Raw genomic sequence first — 23,414 nt, 5'->3', positions numbered from 1 at the left:
ATTTTTTTTTTATGTTGACTTCGTTTATCTTCTCCGTGTTTTTTCCTGATAAACAGTTGATGATAGCTTTTTATCATTAAACCAAAGCACTTCAGATCTCCTAATAAATCATCAAAAATTTTACTAGTTGAGCTAAATAAAACCTACATATTTTTAGTTGGATCTGAGTATACATTAATCATTTATTTAGAAAATTGAGAATTGAAAAAATGTACTTAAAGCAAAAGGTTTTGCAATTGCTGAATAAATGGGTATGTGACAAAAAATAAAATGAATATGCATTCAGGGGTCATGTGTTTCTTTTTGGTGCTACGTACCCTGTATATAACAATTGCCGCATATCAATGATTCAATATATAACAAAGCTTTTCTTTAAATTTTAAAATAGTTTACTAAAAAAAAACATTTACTTTTTGTACTTTTAACTTTTTACTATTTTTTTTCTGACCGGTTATCAAAAAAAAAAACTTTTTACTATTTTTTATTTTTATTTATTTATAAGCTAAGATTATTAGTACTATTTTTTAACTCTCAATTTCCACAATCGATAATTATTGCATAGTATTGCACCACATCTGAACCTAGTATTTCTTTACCGGCTCTTCTCATAAATTGATAACTACTCCAACAACTCTTTTTCATTTTTCCTATTTTATTCCTCTGTTTGTTGGCATCAAGGACTCTTCCTTCGTCTACACCTGCAAGACTGAAACTAACCATTCATTCTTAAGCTTGAAGGCACCAAACATGCCCCATTTCTCTCTCTAATTGTATAGCTCACGAAAAGATAGGTATGAATCAATTATAAGCTTAATTTTCTCTTTGGCTTTATTATCATTATTTATTCTTGTGTGTTTTCTTTCTTTAATTCCAGCACTTTCTCGCCGATTTTCACTACAACCACAGGTAATATGGATATTTTTTATTCTATTTGATTCACCCTTTACAAAATTTTAGGTCCTTGTATTTGTAAAAATATTTTTCATTTGCAATTTTTTTTTTGGGTTTAAAACAGATATGCCTTAGATCTCTATTTGTTTAAGATGAGACGAGTTTTTGTGGCACCACGTTAGATTGAGTGGTTTTCTTCAAAAATAACAACTGTCCCCGAAGTTCAAACTCTGAAATTCCTTTGCAACGAGACCTCTCATCGCAATTTAAACTAAACTAACTCAAAAAACTCTGTTTTTGATCATCAGCCTTAATATTTGTTTCACTATTATATTCAAAATACAAATTTTTTCACCCTCCAAAAATAAATTAGTAAATTTCATTTTTCCACCCTCTTACTCTCTGAGCACCTTCTTCCTGTACCTTCAGTAACAACACAGAGCAAAGCAAACCCAAATTTCCTTTTCAAAGTCACTGTGTCCATCACCAATGTTTTTTCTCAGGAGTTCCCATGAAACACATACCCATAACTAGATCAATCACATATCAAGCCATAATCCAACGGAAACTCATCAGATAGAATAAACCAACATACGTTGGGAGCTAGTTTCATTGTTGTTGAATATACCATACGACAATCTATGGGTTTACCGTTTGATTTATGGCCGAAGATGACAACAAACTTAGTCTTAACACAGTCCCATCCTTGCTCTTTATGGCGCGAATCCACAACAATAAACAGTTTTTTTTTGGTTGAAACAATAAACTTATTACTTATTAGTCTTGACACAGAAAGAGTTTCCCATTAAAAAAAACTCAGAACCAATCCTTCACAAACAACGACCAAGTCGGCTTCCACCACCAGCTCCGCCGTGGCCAACGTCAAGAGGGAGCTCCGATATCTGCCACGGTGGTCTGATTGGAAGAGAGAAAACAGAGGTACAAGTGGGAGAGCAATTCTGTCAAAGGAGAGAGAAAACCGAATATAAAATGATACTATTAAATTGGTTTGACGATGTAGCGTGGTACTGTTCATCGCTACTTTTTTGGGGTAGCATAGCGAGTTTGATGCTATGGCTTTTGGCGAGTTTGCTGGGAATGCTCTAAAAAGAAAACTTCTAATTAGCCGTTTAGGCCATTCGGTACATGTTTTTAGTTTTTAATTAATATTACACATATTTTAATACACTTTTTTAATTTATATTTAAAAAAAATACAAATAACGTTATTAGAATAACGTTGCCAAACAACCCTTGCATCTCCAATAGGCTCTTGAAAGCCAATTATGGAGAGTAAACACACAAAAAACCCCATCAACGGCCTCTCCATCTCCAAAATGTTTTTTAGATTGGCTATAGTAGCTCTCTTAACATGGAGAGTATTGTAGTAAATACTGTAGCACATCTAAACAATATTAAGGCTTAAAATAATACTGGTTGAATAAAAAAATAATTCTTTCTCTCTCATCCTCCTCACTCTCTCGTGCTTCTCTATCTCAATGGTTGCAATCTAAAACATACTACAATCAAAACAAAAATCCAATCAAAAGATTTGAAACACAAAAACAATCTTTCTCATAAGCCTAATGAAATTTGAACAATAAAATAAAACTAATCAAACCAGAACAAAAAAAAACATGTAGAACTTTGATCAATATGGCGATTAAGCTGCATGTTCTTAGAAGTGGGGAGGACTCTAATCTTTGTTCTTTGCCATTGATCTATGTGTGTATGAGAGAGAATTTGTTTCTGTGAGATAGAGGGAGAGAAATTTTGGTGTGTGTGTGCGCGTAAGAGAAAGAGAACGAAAGAGAAAGGGAGAAGTGGAGATATGTACGGGAGATAACTAGAGAAACAAAAAGTCAAACAAAGAGTGAAGATACATATAGGGGTAGGTGTACCTGTGTGGAGGAGAAAAAACAAGAAAAAAAGAAAATATAAAAAACGTATGGACGAAAAAAAAAAAAACTAAAGAAAGAAAGAAAAAATAATATAAAAAATAAGAAATTAAAAGTGAATAACATTATTACGATATTTTCACAATAAATTTTAAGTGACAGATTATTATTAGTTGATATTGATGAGTAAAAAAATAATTTAAATGGTGGGTTTAAATTAGAACTAATAACAACTTACCATATAAGATTTTGTTGTGAAAGTATTGCAAAAAAATATTATAGACGCAACATTTCTCATTAAAAAAATATAATTGCTTATGTTGTTTGGAATTTGAAAAATATTTATTGTAGTGTGTTCAAATTAAAATCAGTAATAACTTATCACATATAATTTATTGTGAAAATATTATAAAATATTAAGAATGTAACACTCAAAAAAGATTGAAAAAGAAATATTAAAGGAAGAATGAAAAAATAATATTTAAATAAAATAAAGAAAATGAGAAAAAGTCTATTGGTAATGTATTTATAAAAGTAATTAGGCAAAAAATAAAATGATTTCTCTTACAAAAATTAGAAAAGCTTGCGGGAGAAGCTTCACCCAATCACAAAAATGTGCACTGTAGAGCTATTTTTTATTTATTAACTTCTCTCTCTTCTCTCGTTAAGTAAATATTTTCTTTTTTTCTCTCTCTCTCTCTCTCTCCGGCTTCTCTTCTTTATTCTTTTTTCCTTCTCATTTTTTTCTCTCTAGCCGTCAAGTGAATCCCTCATCTCCCTCATCCCTCAGCACTGTTGGAGCTTGGTTTCTGGGTTTCCGCCATGTGAGCTATTCTCTCTCTCTCATCTGAGCTATTCTTTCTATCTCTCTCTCTCAAAGCGACACCCACAACAGAACACAACACTTCAGAAGTGAGCGTTGAGCCTAAGCCTTCAACACTTTTGCTACATCTACCAGGTAACCCACTTCGCTATTTTCTTCAGTGGGTTTCTCTCAAAATTTTTTTTTTTTTGGGTTTCTTTTTTAGTGCTTGATTACAGAGAATTCACTTTAATTGATACTTTTAGCCTTGGGGTATTGCTGTTTTCTTTTTATTATGGAAGAGAAAGTTTTTTTCTTCTTTTGGGGTCTGTTTTATGAACACAAAATTGTAGCTTTTGAACATGGTTTGTTTGGATTTTATGTGATATGAATGGAGTAAGAGCAAAGTTTTCATTTTGATCCCCTTCGACCTTTCTTGCTATATGGGGTTGTTTTCTTTTCTTTTAATTTGGTAATTTGGCAGAGTTTCTTGAATTTCATGAACAAATTTATGGGCTTTTTATTTATTATTTTATTTTATTTTAATGACCAAATTTATAGCTCATATGTATGATAGTCTTCGACTCTTAATATAATACCCAAATGTCCGAGAATATATTGTCATTGGTGATTTTGTTTGGTCTGGATTGAGGAAAAAGATTGAGGATTTGTTGTTGTTGTTGTTGTTTTTTTTTTTTTTTTCTTCTGTGGATGTTTTTATTATTATTCTAATGAGTTATTTGTATTATTTTAATCAAATAGCTAAAAATATAGATCCATTAACGTTAGGAGTGAAGAGTTAAAATAGATAAAGTGACTTTGTAGGTGCCAAATAGCTATATTTTTCGCTCCACTTGGTTAGCGTAGAGTAAATTGATTAACTTGCACAAATTATATCATTAGTTCGAAGAGAGATGACAACTATAATGATGTTTATTATAAATTAAAAAAAAAAACTATAATGATGTTTAAACCAATTTGTCAATTAGGATTGACCATAGTGATAATGCACAGGACCACCCTGAAAATCTTCATTTTTTTCCAATTATTAGAGCACTAGCATCTGGGGATGGGAACCAGTTGCTATTTTACCATCTAAAAACCCGCTTTATCTATTATATCAATTCACCTTACAGCACACCCTACATCCCAGTTTTTATTTTTACATACAACCCATTAAAATCACCAAACACCTAAACTAAAAATCAACAAATACCCAAACAAAACCCGAAGGCACCGCCACCACCAACCTGTAGTGAACCCATCTCCACTACCACCACAACAACCCTCCATCGCCACCACCATGAACCTGTAGATGCACCACTACCCACAACAAAAAAATCAAAGCAAAAGCAAAACCCAAACTCAATCTGAGAGAGAATTGGAGTGGGAGAAAGAGAGAAAATCAGAGTTCAAAGCAAAGTGAAAACCAAAAAATTGGAGCTATATTCCCACAACAAAGAATCGGAGCTATATTCCCAATCACCACAACAAAGAATCAGATCTATATTCCCAGTTACCCACAACAAAAAATCAAAGCAAAACCCAAACCCAAACCCAATCCGATCTCACCACCACCACGCAGTCCATGCCAATTGTCGCCGTCAACCCCAAGTACTGCTATTTGTTGTAATTAGTTGGATAAATTGTAAATTACACCCCTAAAGTCTAGGGATGTATGGATTTTTTATACCTTTTAAGTTTCAGAATTTGGATTTACCCTTGAAATTTAGAAGTGTTTAGATTTTACATCCTAATATTTCAAAATTTAGATTTTACCTCCCTAATTTTAGGGTGTTTGGATTTTACCCCCAATAGCTTGGAGGTGTTTGAACTTTACACCTTGAAATTTCAGAATTTGGGAGTGTAAAATCCAAACACTCCCCAAACTTCATGAGGTAAAATCTAAATTCTGAAATTTCAGGTGTAAAATTTTTCAGGGGTGTAATTTGCAATGTACCCTAATTAGTTTGAATATTTTGGTCATGATGTCTTTTTTATTCTCCTTAGTTTTTAATTTTTACAAGTTGCTACATCCCGTTTTTGCCATTGTTTGCAGCCTAGACTTGCATTTAGGATTTAAAGTTTCAATTATTTTGTTCAATTTGTTGCATGCTTCATTATAGAATTAATTTTGTTTGATTATTCATCACTATGGAAGATTAATTAACATTTTACTTCACTTCTTAATTTTTATTAGGCTTTCCTCTATAATTTTAATGAACATGACAAGCATGGGCATTGTGCTGCAAAAACTAGTATCATTAAAAATAGCATTATCAGAATTGTCTAGTGGTGGCGTCAGGGGTGGTGCTGGTTTGCTTTTGCTACTATTGCTGTGCTGCCATTGCCCAACCCCTCCCAAGTCTGAGGTCTCATTTAGTTGTAAGTTAGGTTTTTTTTTTTATTTTTTATTTTTTTATTTTTTTTAGCATCTTGCTTCGGCTCCCCCCCCCCCCCCTTTTGAATTTTATTATTTGTATGTTTTGCTGTGTTGTGAGATGTGTGTGGGTGTTCTACTACTAGGCTAGTTAGATCTCTTTGGCTAGTTAAAATCGCCTTAGGATTTTCTTTTTTCTTTTTTGGTGTCTTACGCGCAAGAGTGTTTGCAGTGCGGTTTTGTGCAATTTTTAGCACTGCACTTTGTGGTGTAGTTTAGTCAAAACCATAACCGCGTCACACCTCACTCTTGCGGTTACATATGCAGTGCGATGTATAAGATGCAGTTCGAACGGTTTGAAACCGGTATATTTTTCAAAATTTGGGTTTTTTCAGCCTAGTCCAAAACTGATTTTTTCCTTATTTTGGGCTCAAGTTTTAAACTATTGAGCTAGTTTTCTTTATTTTAGGTAAGCTTTCTTGATCACTGTAGTTAAGTTTGTAAACTCAAAAACTTCTTAAGGAAAAGTTTTGCTACATATTTATCCATGCGATGTGGTGCGGTGTAGTGCAGTAATGACATTTTGTGGGTAGTTTTGGTGCAGTTTGTGCAATTTGGTAAACCCCCCTACTAGTTGTGCGTGTTTGTTTTGGGGGTGTTGCTTGGGCTTAACTTCTGCTGTTAGGCTAATTTTTTTATAGCTTCATGCCCGAGACCAGTCAAACAAAGAACCATTAAAAGAAGCAAACATCTGGTCCTTCGAACTATCCACATCCTCAAACGTCTGCCTATTTCACTCCTTCCATAACTAACACATCAAACACAACGAAACTAAATTCCAAATGTTTGACGAGTGCTTCCATGATATTGCAATGAAAAAAAGCATCGATATGGCACTTAAATGTTCAAAAGTTATTGGTCACACCGAAAGCAAACCACCTTTAATTGCTCCTCTTGCTTGCATTCACCCTCTTCCAAATTTTTCAGTCACTCTTCTAAGCAGTGCCGGCCTTACAGTAGATGCAATTGATGCGGTCGCCTAAGACTCCAAGTAGAAAAAAGACCCCTAAATTTTAACCAATAGGGTTATTTTTTTAATTAATTAAGCCCAAATATTAGCTAATAAAGACAAGAAAAAAAAAAAAAGAGCTACGTTCATAATATTTTTACAAAAATCCTAAATAGCAAGTTGTTACAAGCCGTTGATGGTAAAAAAATAATTCTAGTTGTAGCTAGATTCAAATTATAATCAGTAACAATTTAACACCTAGGATTTGTTGTGAAAAATATTGTGAATGTAGCACTTCTCAAAAGATAAAAAAAAAAGAGCAATACACAATAGTTGAGATGACAAACTTTTACTATTTCTCACTTAGGTTCACCATTAACATCATTCTTTAACTTATTGCTATTAATCTACCACATCAATAAGTGTGAAAGTTATGTCATTTTTTGGTGTTTATAGACTTTCTAAAAAAAAAAAAATTACTTGGTTCATGTAAATTAGTAATAATTTTGCATATAAAATAAAATAATAGAGTTTAATAATATTTAATAATTTAAAGTCATATATATATAAGGCCTCGATGTTAGTTTTCGCCTTAGGCCCCTAAATGCATCAAGCTACTCCTGCTCCTGAGTTATATATGTTAGAATAAAAGATTTAAGACGTAAATGCACTTTTGGTCCCTACATTTTGACCTTATTTCTATTTTGGTCCCCATTTTTTTATTTTACCACTTGTAGTCCCTAAATGAAAAAATGGTTCTATTTTAGTCCTTACCATTACTCATACGTGGCAAACAGAGTATTGTGCTAACATACTAAATGCCGACTTGACGATTAAAATAATAATAAATGCCACATCAACATAAAATAATAATTAAAAAAGACATATCAGCATCCACATAAACCCTTAATTCTAAAAAATTAATTTATCAATTTTAAAGAAAAATAAATTAAAAAAATTATTTATATAAAAAAAATAAATTAAAAAAATTATTTATATAAAAAAAATAAATTAAAAAAATTACAACCCAAAGTACACATGAATTCAAATCTTAACATCAACACATAGGGCTGTAAATGAACCAAGCTGTTCATAAATAGCTCGGGCTTGGTTCGATAAAAAGCTCGTTCATTTTTGTTTGTTTATAAACAAGCTAAGCTTAAGCTTTAGTTTTAGGCTTGTTTAATAAACGAGTTGAGCCCGAGTAAAAGATATTGTTCATGAACAAGCTTGTGAATACCAAGGCTCGATACAAAGTAACAAAACAAGCTAAGCTTAGACTTATTTATGAGTTTGGTAATAAAATTGATATGAGTTTGACAAGTAAACTCATATCCTTTTAAAATTTTAATTAATTATAAGTTGAGACCACTCGTCTAAACCAAATAGGCTAGATAAAAAACTTGATATAGGCTTGATAATATACTTGTGTTGGATCTCAAGCTCAAAAACATGATATTGAGCTTGAGTTTGGGCTTTATATAGAGCTTGAGCTTGGCTTTACTAATGAACCAAGCCAAGCCAAGCCGAGCTCAAGTTTTTATACTTTATAATAAGCTCAAACTTGAACATTATTTGTAGGCTTGTATTAAGCTCAAGCCAAGCTTGAACATTTTGCTTTTGCTGTCGAGCTGAGCTTGAACATTCACTACTCAACAAAGTTCGACTCGTTTACAACCAACACAAACCCATAAAATTCAATCACAAGAACACAAACCTACTGAAACACCCATAAATTCCTTCGAAACCAACGCATACCCACACACACACACAGCTCTTCCACCCATTTTCGATTTCCTTCAAGAGAAAGATCACTGTCACTCTCTCTATTTTCTCTTACCCATTTGGGTTCTCTCTCTATATTAATTGAGCACCACTACAAGGAGCGCCTCCATTGCTTGCTCAAGGCATAGCTCGCAATTGAAGCTGTAGCACACTACCAAAGATCTCTCTCTCACTCTCACTGCTTTCTCGAGGTGCAAGTTATGTGGATTTAGGTGCAATGCGGGTAACTGTGGTTGTAGCTGGCATTTCTCTCTTTGGGTTCCAATGGAGTTTGTTTGAGAGTGGAAAAAAAAGGCTTGGACGAATCTGTTTTAGTATTTGGGTAAATTTGTGTAGCTAAGATTCTTGAGTTTTGGTCTTTGTTTAGGGCTTGAGTTTTGGTTTCTGAGATTCCATGGGTGAGTTTGGATGGAGCTAGTGAAGAAAATTGTGGGTAAGAGAAAAATATTACTTTTGGGGTTTGTGTTTGGTAGTCACAGTGGTAAGCTAGTTCAGGTGGTGGGTGGGGTCATTTGTGTTACAAAGAGGAGATTTGAGGGGGTAGGGACTTGACTTGGTCGGATTTGGGTTTGTGTTTGGTTGCTGTGTTTGCATTTGGGTTTTCTGGATTTGCTGGAGATGGATTGCTGGGTTTGTGTTTGTATTCTTGTTGGAGTTTGGGTTTGTGTTTTTTTTTTTTGTGTTTGGTTGACAAGAAATTGCAAGAAAATGCTAGAAAATTTGGGTGTGTGTTCTTATATTTAAATCTGAGTTTGTGTTCATTGTGTTCTTGTTAAAGATGAACCCATATCTAAATTTATATATTTTTTAAATTTTAATTATGTTTTCTTTCATTATTTTGTTAAAATTGATAAATTAATTAAAAAAAAAAGATGCTGATGTGGCTTTTTTAATATTATTTTATTTGCTATGTCAACATTTAGTGTGCCAATAGTGCACTCTTTCTGCCACAGGATATTTCCATTAAGTGAGCAACGGTAGAGACTAAAATGAAACTTTTTTTTTTTTAAAATTTTTTTATTTAGGGACTAAAAGTAGTAAAATAAAAAGTATGGACCAAAATAGAAATATGGTCAAAATGTAGAGACCAATAATGCATTTATGCCGAGATTTAAACGACAACATTTATGCTAATCATGATAATGAGACAAGCCAAAACGCTACCGTTTCCTTAAAAGGACTAACGTGCTCAACTTAAAGTTTCTAGACATGCACGTATGACAACTCAACGTATTGCCCAAATGGTGTCGCACTGAGAGAGAGAGAGAGAGAGAGAGAGAGAGAGAGAGAGAGAGAGAGAGAGAGAGAGAGAGAGAGAGAGCTAGCTAGCTGTTGCTCACTTATCAATTACAAATTGAAAGTGTGTAGGCCTATTTGGTTAGAGTGTTTAAACAACAATTTTCAGTATGTAAACACTAAAAATTGTGGATCCAAAAAAAAAACGTGTTTGATAAGGTGTTTTTTACTGGAGTGTTTGAGTTACGTTGCTTAGTTTAGGCACTGAATTTAGAAAACTCTTCTTACCAATTTTCAGTTTTCAAACAACATTGCTTAATGATACTTTTGTAAATATTTTAAAAACTGTAGGTCCCATTGATTAGACTACATGTCATCACTTTTTTTTTTAAAAAAAACACACAATTATGCTTTTCACTTTTGAGAAGACGTTATTAGAAATATTGTACTAAACACATATTTTTGCATTATGAGTATTTTAAATACGTGTTTTCACAACAATTTTTAAACCACAGTTTTCACATCATTTTGAACAACAATACTCAAATACCTCTACCAAACCGGCTAGAGACGCGGGAAAATATGAAAGGCTGTTAGAGTCCAAACCAGAGTTTGTACAGTGGTAGTTCCAGTTATTTCATACTGATAGAACTATATAAGTATATATATTGGTTCTTGTATTGTAATATTCATTCAAGCAAGTAATGTAATTTTTCATAAAAGATTTTCTCTCTTCCAGTTTTCCTCTTTCTTTCTCTTATAGTTCTTGCTGTGCTTTGCTTGGAATACACAAATGTAATCTTGATCTCCATTGTTCTAGATTGCACAGTTCATAGAATTCTTCAATATTGACAGCCCCTTCACAGTTTTTTTTCTCCTCCTTTCAGATCTTTACAACAATTTGCTCATAAATCCTTATGGCTCTTGTGATCAACAAAGGAGCCTCATCTTCATCTTTCACCCACCAACCCGAAAAATTTGATGTATTCTTGAGTTTCAGAGGTGAAGATATCCGTTATGGTTTTATTAGCCATTTATATGAGGCTTTGTGTAAGAGGGGTATTCACACTTTCATTGATGATAAGCTCCCAAGGGGAGCAAAAATTTCTGCACAGCTTTTCAAAACCATTGAGAAGTCAATGATGTCAATAATCGTATTTTCTGAAAACTATGCATCCTCCACTTGGTGTTTGGATGAGCTTGCCAAGATTGTTGAGTGTAAGAAGAATAGTCAGTTAATGATACCAGTTTTTTACAAGGTGAACCCATCAGAAATACGTAAGCAAAATGGAAAATTCGGGGATGCTCTAGCTGAACATGAAAAAAACATGGACAGCAAGAAAGTACAAAGATGGAGAAACGCTCTCCAAGAAGCAGTCAATATATCTGGTCGGCATTATAATAATAGGTATTCACTGATAGTTCTTGTACTTTTTATGAGTTTTAGTGGTTTGTTATGGCCACTTATTTTTGTCCAAATTATGAATCTATTTTTTTTCTTCGTATCTTCTACTATGGAGGTTAGCTCACAATGGTAGAAAGAAGATTTTTTTTTTTGGTTTTTTTTAGAATTGGTAAAGGAAGTATTTAAATGTACAGTACCTTACCAATTAAATAGGAGTTTCATCCACATATTATACATTTAATTTTTATTTTTTTGAAAAACTTCCTCAATAATTTATTTCTAGTATAAAAAAAGTGGAATTTAGTAATTTACAGTTATCACCTAACTAGAATTTCCATGAAACTTCATGTTTAAAGTATAGTTATCCTAATCGAACCAGATTGATGATTGAACCGTCAAACTGATGAATTATACGAAATTCTGGATTGGTATGAAAGAATCTATCATATTTAAAAAATAAAAAAAATTATACCATGAAAAACCACCAGTTTTTTTTTGAAAAATACCTAATCACATGATTTTACTCGAACCGTTTTGTTTTTAATGTTTTAAGTCATTTTGATCAATTCAAGATGTCCTATTATTTAGTCATTTTTATATATAAGCATATATTAAATTCTATATTTAAATAAATTTTCTTAACAATAATGTTGTATTAATTTCAATCTATGTTATACCTTCATATTTATGTACTAATTGGTACCATTGCTTTTTCTTTTTTCTTTTTATAGTATTTTCTCTTCTTTTCATTTTCTTTTTTAATTTTAATTTAATCTTATTTAAAATAAATAAATTATTTGTCTAAATTGAGCCAGTGACATAATTTTTGAACCAATGAACCACCATACCACTCCCTTCACCGTTTAATGCTTAATATTTTTGGATAACTACGCAAAAAGCCAAAAAATACTTTCCTAACAAAAAAGAGGTGCTAACATAATGATAGTTATAGATTTATAAATCAGTACATGTCACTTACTTTAATTGTCAGCATTTCAAATTTAATGCACACCATACATCTTAAACATGGTTTATCTTCATATTTCTATTTTCTAGTCTAACTCGATATATATTTTGTTAATGTTATGTGAATGACAGTTGCAATGAGTTCGACTTTATTCAAAGAGTTGTTGAAGACATTTCAAAGTTGAAATTAAGTCGCACAATTGTTGCTCAATACCCATCATTATTTGTTGCTCAATACCCTGTTGGAATAGATAATCGTATAAAGACCATTCTTTCAGATATTGAGTCAAATGATGCTCACATGATAGGGATCTATGGTCTTGGTGGAATAGGTAAAACTACAATCACAAGAGAGATTTTTAATAGAATTTGTGGTCGTTTCGAAGGATTTTGTTATCTAGAAAATGTTAGCGAAAAATCAGAGACAAATGATGGTGTAATTGAACTACAACAGGAACTTCTTTTTGATATCTTAGGGGATAAAAATTTAAAGGTGAGTAACAAATCTAGAGGAATCAATATGATAAAGGAAAGACTTTCTGTAATGAGGATCCTTTTAGTTCTTGATGATGTGGATAAAAGGGTCCAGATAGAAAATTTGCTTGGAGGATGTGATTGGTTTGCTTCTAGAAGCAAAATCATTATAACAACAAGAGACAAACACTTGGTAGCTACTCTTGGAAAATGTTTTTCAACGCACGAGATTAAGGAATTAGATCAAGATGAAGCTCTTGAACTCTTTAGTAGGCATGCCTTCCAAAGCAAAGAACCCAAAGAAGATTATTCAGAGCTTGCAAACCAAGTTATACAATATGCCAAGGGACTTCCTTTAGCTCTAGTAGTAATGGGTGCTGATTTGAGTGGAAGAACTAAACTTGAATGGAAAAGTGCAATAGATAAGTATGAAAGAATTCCTAACAAAGAAATTCAAAAAGTATTGAAAATAAGTTATGACGGATTGGATGAAACTGAACGAGATATTTTCCTTGATATTGCATGTTTCTTTAAGGGATTTCTTAAGAAGTATGTCATGGATATATTGGATTCTTGTGATTTATACCCATTTTATGGGATTGAAAAACTTATTGATAAGTGCCTAATAACTGTTGATCAATATGACAGATTGTCAATGCATAACTTGTTACAACAAATGGGTAAGGACATTGTTCAACAGGAATCACCAAAACTTGGAGAGCGTAGTAGACTATGGTGTTATGAGGATGTTCTTGATGTACTAACTAAAAATATGGTATGCATCATTTTAGTTCATTTTTCGAATGCCATATGTAGTGATTTTTTCCCAATTAAACCTGGAAGAAAATTTAAATTAATTATTTTGGTTTTTGTTTAAAATTACTATCATTATACTTCTTATTGTATGGTGTGATTCACTTAATTCTTTGTCTAATTAGGGCTCAGAAAAAGTTCGAGGTATAATGATATGCGCACCTGAACCATCAAAGATTCAATTAGAGTCTAAATGTCTTGAAAAGATGGAAAATCTCAAGTTCCTTATGGCTAGTAATGTAGATACTTGTGGAGATCTTAAATATCTTCCCAACGGATTAAGGGTGCTTGATTGGCCTGGATTTCCTTCAACTTCCTTACCATCCAATTTTTTTCCTCCAAAACTTGTTGTTCTTAACATGCCAAAAAGTCGGCTTATATTGCCCAAGCTTCTCAAGGTATAATTTTTATTTTTATTTTTTAAAATAAATTATTATTACTTCATTAATGGTTGAAATATATTTTAATATTTGTTGAAGTTAATTTTGATTTAATTTTGTCTACAGAGGATACAGTGTAAAAGCTTGACATATATGAATTTGCAATCCTGCCAATACATTTGGGAATTACCCGACTTATCGATTACCACCCCAAACATAAAGCAATTGAATCTCTGTCGATGTATAAATTTAGTCAAGGTTCATGACTCTGCTGGATGTCTTGATAAGCTTGAAAGTTTGAACCTCACGGGTTGCATTGGACTTAAAATTCTTCCAAGCTGCATCACGATGAAATCTCTTAAAATTTTAATTCTTCATAAATGCAAAAGGGTTAAGAGGTTTCCTGATATTTCACAAGAAATGGAAAATTTAAAGTTTCTAAGTCTGGCATGCACTGCCATTAGAGAGCTTCCTTCATCATTTAGGAATCTCTCTGGGCTTGAGAGATTAGATATAGGTTCCTATTCCTGTACGTGTCTTCTTCCAAGTAGCATCTATGAATTGCCACATCTTCATAAACTCTGTATTTATGGCAGTGTCCAATTTCCAAAGGATGTCCAGATTGGTATACAAGCTCCATGCAATTCTTATGGTGGATTTTCAAAATATGGTTTTCTGAAGTTGAATTTTCTAAAAAAATTGACTTCTTGTTTCCACCCCCCAGAAAAATGGTTATTATCAAGGAGAAAAAATTTGAACCTTAAAGATAACATTGTGAGATTCAATGGATTACGTTATCTTTTAATAGAGGATTCCAAGTTCCTTAAGGAAATTCCAGAGCTTCCAAAAAGTATAAGATCTGTGTATGCATCAAACTGCATCTCGTTGAATTCACAATCAATAAGAAATTTATTCGATCAGGTACCTTCTGCTCTTCAAGATATTAAAAAAAAAAAAAAATTTTTTTTTTTTACCTTTCCAAATACTATACTAGATTTGGTAAATTTCTAATTTCTCAAAACTCCTAATTGCATGCAGTTTGGAAGAATTTTAGATTTTCCACCAAATATGATATGTTCACGTGAGAAAGGCAACGTATTAGTGGATTCACATTCACATCAGATTGATTATTCTTCCCAGCTCTCCTTCTCCAAGTTCTTCCTAATTGAAAAAGAGTTACGTCCAACTCCAGATATGTATCTGTTTGATTTTGGAGAGAGATATAGTATTATAGTACCACAAAGGAATATTCCAGAGTGGTTCAACCATCAAAGCATTGAAAGTTCCATATTATTCCGGATTGGTCCAAAATTTTCAACATTTGCCTTTTGTATTGCTTTTCATCTAGTTCCGTTGAAAGACACTTATGCTAATAAGTGCGGTTCTTTCCGTGATGATAGAATCAGTTGGTTTTGTGCTGTCGACATTTCCATCAATGGTCAAGTGCAATCTTTCATGCAGCAGCCGATCTTTCAATCTCTGAAGTGTGATCATTTGTGGTTTTACGCTGTACCTCCTAGCCAATTGCAGCAGAAATTTGGAGACTTGTTGCAAGGTGATCAAAATCGTGTTGAGATTTCATGTAAAATCTCTCATTGGACAAGTGAATTTGGAAAGTTTGCACCTGTCATTGCAGGGATGGGGGCACATGTGAAATGCATTTGTCCTCCTCAAAATTCCATTATCATCGATAACAACTCTCAAAATGTTGATGACAACTCTGACAACACTGAGTTTGCACCATTACTACTTCCTGCCACCACTTCCGATGGTTCACATATGAATCATATGAGTCTCAACGGACGCAGACGCAGGAGAACCTCAACCTCCTCTAATCCATGATGACACTAGGTGTCTTTCCTTGACATCTTATTTAAGGCTTCCAAAGGATAAAGCTAATGGTTTTGACTTAATTTTGGGTTTTCTAAATTTTGGTTTGGGTAATGACTCAACCAATGGTGATGTGTTTGATTTGGATTCTTCTTCAATGGTCCATCCCTCCATAAAAAATGACGCCAGCTTCAATCCGTATTCACCATCAAAGAAACTTAGAATCTCTTAATCAAAGTTTGAAAAAATTTGCCCAGGTACTATTATTCCATTGAAACAGTTTTCCTCTGCATCATCTTCATATGATTTCTTTTACATTTTAAAATGCTGGAGTATGTCTTCCTTTTTGCTTATTGATTTGCATCTTCGGCGGTATTTGTCACTTCCCATTTTCTTTCTCTAAATTCACAGGCTCATTCACACAGGTACTAATTCAATTGGAGAGGACATTAACACAAAGAAGAAGCAGAATTGATGGTCATTTTGATTTGTTGTTGAATTCAATTTCTTGTAATGGTACAAGAGTTTTCAAAATTACTTGAGAAAAATGCATTTAAATTTATCTTGTTAATGGATGAGTAAAGTCAAAAGGCCTATGCTTTTTTAGACTCACAAAGATCAACATCTAATTGGAAATAGTCAAGAGATTACTTGCACTGATTAGAATTATTGGTCATTAGTTGAGCCTATTTGTTATGGGGTGTTGAAGGGGGCTCACTGGTATTAGTTCTGAAATTGATAGTTTGAGTGAATGTGGTTGGAAATTTAAGGCTTGATTGATGGAATGGTCAGGTGCCTTTGATTTTCAGTTAGTAGACTTTGTTCAAACACAATGCATTGAAAGTTTGAGAGTTAATACAATTTTACAAAGTGTGTCAGGTCTGCAGGATTTGGCAGAACTAAGGATTTCAACTAGGAGTGACTTAAAATCTCAGGAACAGCTTTCTTTTTCTCTTCAAAATATAGAAAAATAATGGTTTTTATTTTATTTGAATGGTTCATGATTTTAATTATCTTAAATGCAGTTGAATTGGATGATTGTGATAAAAGATGGGTTTGAATAAGCTTGGGCAATTTAGTACTTAATGCTATGATCACCTGCCTAGACGTTTGCATAGTAGAAGCCATTTCCCAATGCTGATATCCCTCCAGTTGTTTGTGTGAAATGGACCAGTAGTTATTTTATCTTGGTTGTACTTAACAGAAATATAGTTGGCTCTACTCGGATATTTAAATAAGTGTGCAATGATGCTTCTATGTAGTGAGAAATCTTATGCATGGATCAGCTTTTTTGCTAGTTGGACATGTTTTTGTTACATTTCTGCTGAAGATTTTTACCTTATGCTGCACCCTTTCTTTGTATTCAAACTTTGCAGTCTCCAAACTAACAAATTTTTAAGTATACAATTTTTTTTCCTCTGTTTTGATGTAAATTCTTTTTTCTTATGCTAACCTACTACCCAATTTTTTTCTATTATAGGCATTTATACGATCTTATCACTCTTGCTTTTAAATGTAAAAGCCCTCTGCCTTGGAAGGCTGAGGACTTGAAATAAGTAATTTTTTTTAAAGGTCTAAGGGACAATTTTATTGGCTTGATCCAGTCAAAAAAGAAAACAAAAAAAAAAGTTGGGGCAAGCATTTGTGCAGTTGGTGATTATTCTTCTATTCATTCAATACTTATGTTTTTACTTCTTTCTGATTTGATTTTTGAGAAATTCAATAGTTTTCAGTTTAGCACATGTATAAAGAAGAATCTAAATTACATACGAGAAGATATATGTTATGGTTTATTTAAGGACTAATGTTTTATTGTATATGATGAAATTTATTTGAGGGGTATCAAATTATATCAGGTCATGTCTCATACACACTTGTTTGTTTATCAACCATCCTAATAAATTCAGATTCTTGATGGAAAAATAGTATATTTGTAAGCTCAACTATATAACAAACAGCAAAGAAGCAAATGTACTGCTTTATATTTATTACTTATCGTTTTTAGCATAAAGACAAACAAAATTCCAACAGATCAAGAAGGGAAGAAAACCATAAAATACATTGGCAATGCTTGGGGTAGGTTCTTGCAATACAGAAGTTGGGGAGATCATCCGAGAAAATGTGCTTCTAGACAAAGGGTGGCATTTAGTGATAATATTGGAATGATCTGAAAAAAGAAAGCATCCGTCACATAATTTTGCAAAATTTAGAAGCCCATGACTAAATCCCAATTAAAAATCCAATTCTTTCGATGTTTCAATTTCAATACCCTATGCCATTATCTACTTGTTAGACCATAATCCCTGTTTCCAGTTAGACCAGAAATGTTCTTTGATCTTCTCCTGTCTCACATACATGGATTTTAAGGTAAGTTTTCATCTATCCTGATTTTTACATTTTTGCCAAGCACTTGTTTAAGACTTGATTCTGTGGTTGAGGGAGGTAGGTTGATAGTCATATTAATATATTGGAGTTTGACAAGGGGTTTGAAAGGAGTGGGTAATGATATGGGGGAGCAATTCATAACTAGGTAAGTTAATTGTTATTCTATATGGATCCTGATTTTGTTAAGTACAGATTGGAGTCTATCACCTTATGTAAATTCTAATAAAGTATGGCTTGAGATTGTTAGTTATTTTTGTCAGACTGGCTTTTGAGATTCGTAGGCTCCTAGATTTGTTAGGCCCAGATTATTTTACAATCTAGGTTACATCTCTTTTTTAATGGGGGAAAGGTTGGGGGGCGCGTAGGGGGGGGGTGTGAGAGAGATTCTGGTTGAGAAGAGATATTTATGGTAGCTTGGATCTCAATTTGGATATAATTTTTGCTTGATGTATACTATAAGGAGATGTATGATTTTATAGTTTGTAATCCTTGTAGTTGTTTATAGAGCTCCAATTTGTGTTTGAGGAGATTTTAGTAGTTTATTATTTCACATTTCATGCAAAAAGAATTTACGATGAAGGAAAGGAATTATTATTGAAAATTTTCATATTAGTGTTAATCTATTTTCCTTGATGGTAAGAATTGCTATTGAAAAATTGCATACAAGTACGAATTTGATTATTTACATTGAAGGAAAGGAATTATTCTTGAAAATTTACATACAAGTGTGAGACTATTTTCCTTGATGGAAAGGAATTGCTATTGAAAATTTTCATAAAAGTGCGAGATACAAGCTTAGGTGTTGTGTGGCGGTTGATTTTTCTGCTTTAGTTTGCAATAACAATTAGTTTTTGGAAGGCATTTGGAATGCTTGGGATCTTTCATTGGGAAAGTTATTAAGGTGAGTGAGGTAAGTGATGCAAGAATGTCTTATTTTGGGAATAACACATGTGAGGAGGAGTCTGTTTTCCAGATATGTTTTCAAGTGTTGGGAATAAGAGTGCAATATCAGCCAGGAATTTGTGTTATTGGGAATTAGAGCACAATGGTAGCTAGTAATGTGAGATTATTGAGAAGAGCGAAGACAATTGGTGTGACGACATGTGCACAAATTAACATGAGCAACATTCTTGTTAGCAGATGGTACTTAAATCAAATGCATAGAGTTTTCTAAGGACTTCATAAAATGATTTTACTGTTTTTGAAGTTTTAGATTTATAAGATTAAATGGTGTAGTTGTAGAGGAGGGGGAAGGGGTTCAGGACAGGGAGGTGCGCAAAGGTCAAGTCATTACACTAATTTGAACATTGGTGTGTGCTTATATCATGTGATTCAAGGACTGAAAATTTGTCTTTATATCATGTCTTGCATATGCATAAATGTTGCAGCTATAATTAGCATCAAAATGTATGCTATTGGTATTTTTCTTATATTGAGCCTATTTTGGGTATTGATTAACTTGGTTACGAAGATAGTTATTTATTTAGTTATTATTATTAGGATTATTGTTCTAGAGATCAAGCATAAAACATGATAAAGTCATAAGCAACCAAACCCCTCCATTATCATGACTCTGTTCTGGTGTCTAGCTAGTACATCCTTATACTTCATAAAAATTTAATTCTATCAAACATGTTTAATTATAGAGATAGACATACATATAACAGTCATGTTATTAATTTCTTTATATTTTCTAATGAGATAGTGAGAATTACTGGCTGTGTATATTGTTTATGTATCCAAATCATAGCAATTAGATAAATTACTATTGGTCAACGATGACGAGTATGGTATATGCTTCTTGCATAGTTGATGTATAAAGCTCTGAAATGTTTGATTTAATCCATAGCTATTCCCACTAATCTATTCTATAATTCCAGTAGGTGAAGAAAAGGAGGGTTGCTTCTCTGATGATGGTGAATGTCCGAGAACAAATTGGACATCAACATTGGAATTGAAATGGTCAGACTGCTCAACTGGAGATTACTGCTGTGGTTTATGTCTAGGATTCTTATACCAAGGTGAGTTGCCAGTTACCTATTCTTATCTCTTTTAAGTAATTTGCTGTTTTTTTTATGTTGCTTGTGCATATAATATACAGGTGCATCCTAATGCTTGGGCATATAGAAATATATCTCTTTTGTGCTATCAAAAATAATGCAGTATATATGGTGCAGAGGTTTCTAACAAAAGTACAGTGTTTCAGTATGTAATGCATGCAATGCAGATCTTGATGTCGAAGTGAATCTTCCCAAATCATTTAAGAATGTTATTGTCTACTAATATTTCCTTCTTTTCATTCTTCTATTCTTAATCTACAATATCAAGTCTCCTTTTTGTCATTTCTATCCACAGTCTAATTTAACAGGACCCATATAATTATCAATCCAAATAGTATACATTGTTATTGACCAGGGTAGATAATGTTGATCCATGTAACCCTTGTTAAAGAAGAATGCTACCCCATCATTTATTTGTTTATTTGTTTTTTGATTCACACCTCAGCATTTATTTTGTAAAAGAAAGTATCAGTTGCCGAATTGAATTGATCATCTCTGAAATACTTTTTCTTATCTAAAAAGGAGTGCTACCCCACCTTTTAATGGACAAATATCTCAATGATGTAATGCTAGGGAAATGCATAAAGGAGAAGAAGAATGATTACAGTTTCAACAATCAAGCAGGTATAAAATGTCGTTCAATGAAAGATTTGCATTGCAATATGACAAAAAACTTCTCAAGAATCTTTCTAGAAGTTTAGTACTATGATATGAAAACTCCTTTAACAGAGAGGGTTTACATGGGATGAAACATGGCAAATGATCTCAGCTTACAATGATTGGGATGCTTATGCAAAAGAGTGTTGTCACCTTACTGTAGTCTTAGATGTTAGTTTCAATTATATGTGGCTAACAGTTTCTTTATGTTGAAATCTCCAGAAACAATTTTAAACAGAACCAAATTGAAACCAAATTATAATGATTTTTGCTTGATTTATTGAAATCCAGCTTCTAATATGGGTGTAACCAAGCAGGTCAAGACATTTTTTGTAATGGTGTAGGGTAGATTTTGACAAGCTTATAAGCAGTCTGCAACCTTGTTTATTTTTTTCCCTCTTCCAATCTTTGGACTGTAGTTAGTACACAATCAGTTTTAGGTGTTCAGTGTGTCTAAAAATATGTGTGCTACTTCATTTTGCATTGATTACAATAGCATTTTCTCAAGCATGTGGAGATTTGTAGGTATATGAGTTATATATTGTAAAGAATCATCTTTAAAGCGTGTGGAGATTTTTAAGATGCATAACAATGGTTAAGATTGTTTTATACTAGAGGACAATGTCTCAATAACCTCTTGACTTGGAAATTTCATTGAGAGTGCACAAATCTTCTAAAAAAATTGACCTAGTAGCCATCTAAATATTTGTCACCACCTTACATGTAAGACAAAAAATATGTTCAATGGTCTGTCTGATTATTTACCTATTGACTGTAACTACTCTTTTCACTGCTTCAAAATGATGCAGCCTCATTCAGGAGAATTGGATGTGAAGTTCCAATCAGCTAAAGATATTCGAGAGACAATGCTGAGTTCCATGTACTCTATGAGAGACCAGTTGTCTAACATGGTTAGTGTCATCCTTGATTTTTGTTTCTTCAATCCAAAATATTTTTCAAAGTGCAAATGCGGTTGTCTAAATATGCTCTTTCATCTTCTTTTCAGGATGAGACCTCAAATAGGCATTTATCCCAGGAAACCAGTGGGGTGTAGTTTATGATATACATAGGATACTGTGGTATGATTTAGCCTCAATCTGTTTTTATTTGATTAGATTTCACTATATATGCTGTGTGGTGAATGAAAGTGGCCAAATTTACTTGAGATGTCAAGTTATCAACTTTGTGCGTGCGTGTGCGTGTGCGTGTGTGTGTTCTTGTGGGGTTTCCATCACCCAACCATGACCCAAGAATTTACTTCACAATAAGGGATATCAATTCACCAAATGCACCCCCTTCTAACATGCTCTCTGATCTGTGGTCTCCTTGCACATCATTGGGGGGAGAGGGGTGGGGGAAGAGAGAGAGAGAGAGAGAGAGAGAGTGATCAAGGATTGGCGTTTTGAGGTATTCTGAGCAGATTGAACGGGCAGTTATAATCATGTGACTGACTGGTTCACACATAGTCAACCTTTGATATAATAGATCATGAATTCTGAAATGTGTATGCTGATACTGTAGTAAACCTTTCCAGAAAGCCCATGACAAAAACTTGTTCCCACATGGAAAATAGTAGATAAATGTGTGCATTATATTGGAAACTAAGAACTCACTCATAGAAGCTATAAAGAAGAAGAGAAAAGGAATTAACTACTGATGACGTGCAAGTACTATTTGTTTGGGCATTTTGCTTGTACTTCTAGAGTAAAAGAAAAGCGAAAGGAAAACCAGAAACTAATTACCTGCAGGCACGTTGTTGATTGCAATGGTGATATTGGAAGTGGTGGTGTTGATTGTTGTGAAGTGAGGAAAAGAGTAAAATGTTTGTTCCTGAAGCAATAGTTAAAATGCTTAGAATAGTGCATTTTCTTCTATAAGCATTACTGCTTACGGATAAGTTCTGAATAGAAACATAATCCTCTCACTGCCGTAGGCAATATTATTACATGTTATATATTCCAAACCATATGAGAGAAACAAGAGTTATATCACTTAACCAAAGTACATGTCAGATTTATTAACTACTAAATAATTCATGGAATTGTTCTAGCTGGATCCTCTTTCTTGTCTTAAAAATAGTTTTTTTAAACATATTGATTGCAGCAGTAATTTATGGGACCGATAGTGCTTTGTATATAACAGTTACGCTGATACCTGTTGTACTGCAGGTTAAGGAAATGGATCTTGATCATGTATGTCTGTGACCTCAAATCTGGAAGTAATGACCAGGACCTCATTTATGGTTATACAAGTTGAAAGACGAACATTGAATATTGTACTGTACTTGGGCATAAAAAGCTGTAATTGTATATAATACAATCTGGCTTCTTTTAACTTTTTTTAATATCAAAATTTCTCTGCAGTTTTTTTCTCAATATTCTGAGGAAGTTAATATTCTCTTTCACGTTAATTATAATTTATATGTCAAACCAGTTGTTACATTA

The 23,414-nt window shown here is 33.0% G+C and overlaps 1 protein-coding gene across 7 annotated transcripts; it reads left to right on the top strand.

Moving 5' to 3' along the window:
- Positions 1-659: 659 nt before the first annotated feature.
- LOC142631460 (disease resistance protein Roq1-like) lies at positions 660-23,332 on the top strand. 7 transcript variants are annotated; one of them, XM_075805632.1, is made up of 12 exons: positions 660-791; positions 875-906; positions 10,888-11,408; positions 12,504-13,620; positions 13,784-14,056; positions 14,165-14,959; positions 15,077-16,125; positions 20,137-20,274; positions 20,887-20,937; positions 21,780-21,881; positions 21,977-22,049; positions 23,139-23,332. In XM_075805632.1, the coding sequence occupies exons 3-7, from the start codon at positions 10,918-10,920 to the stop codon at positions 15,878-15,880; spliced, it is 3,480 nt and encodes a 1,159-aa protein (XP_075661747.1). In that variant the 5' UTR covers positions 660-791; positions 875-906; positions 10,888-10,917; the 3' UTR covers positions 15,881-16,125; positions 20,137-20,274; positions 20,887-20,937; positions 21,780-21,881; positions 21,977-22,049; positions 23,139-23,332. The 7 variants fall into 7 exon arrangements, with proteins under 7 accessions (XP_075661747.1, XP_075661745.1, XP_075661744.1 ...); XM_075805630.1 differs by lacking the exons at positions 660-791; positions 875-906 and adding exons at positions 3,496-3,746; positions 16,294-16,384; XM_075805629.1 differs by lacking the exons at positions 660-791; positions 875-906 and adding exons at positions 3,496-3,746; positions 16,294-16,384 and having other exon boundaries at positions 20,134-20,274.
- Positions 23,333-23,414: the final 82 nt, after the last annotated feature.

Source organism: Castanea sativa, chromosome 4 (assembly GCF_040712315.1).
Source record: "Castanea sativa cultivar Marrone di Chiusa Pesio chromosome 4, ASM4071231v1".
NCBI lineage: Eukaryota > Viridiplantae > Streptophyta > Magnoliopsida > Fagales > Fagaceae > Castanea > Castanea sativa.
This window is presented reverse-complemented; position numbering and strand designations above follow the sequence as displayed.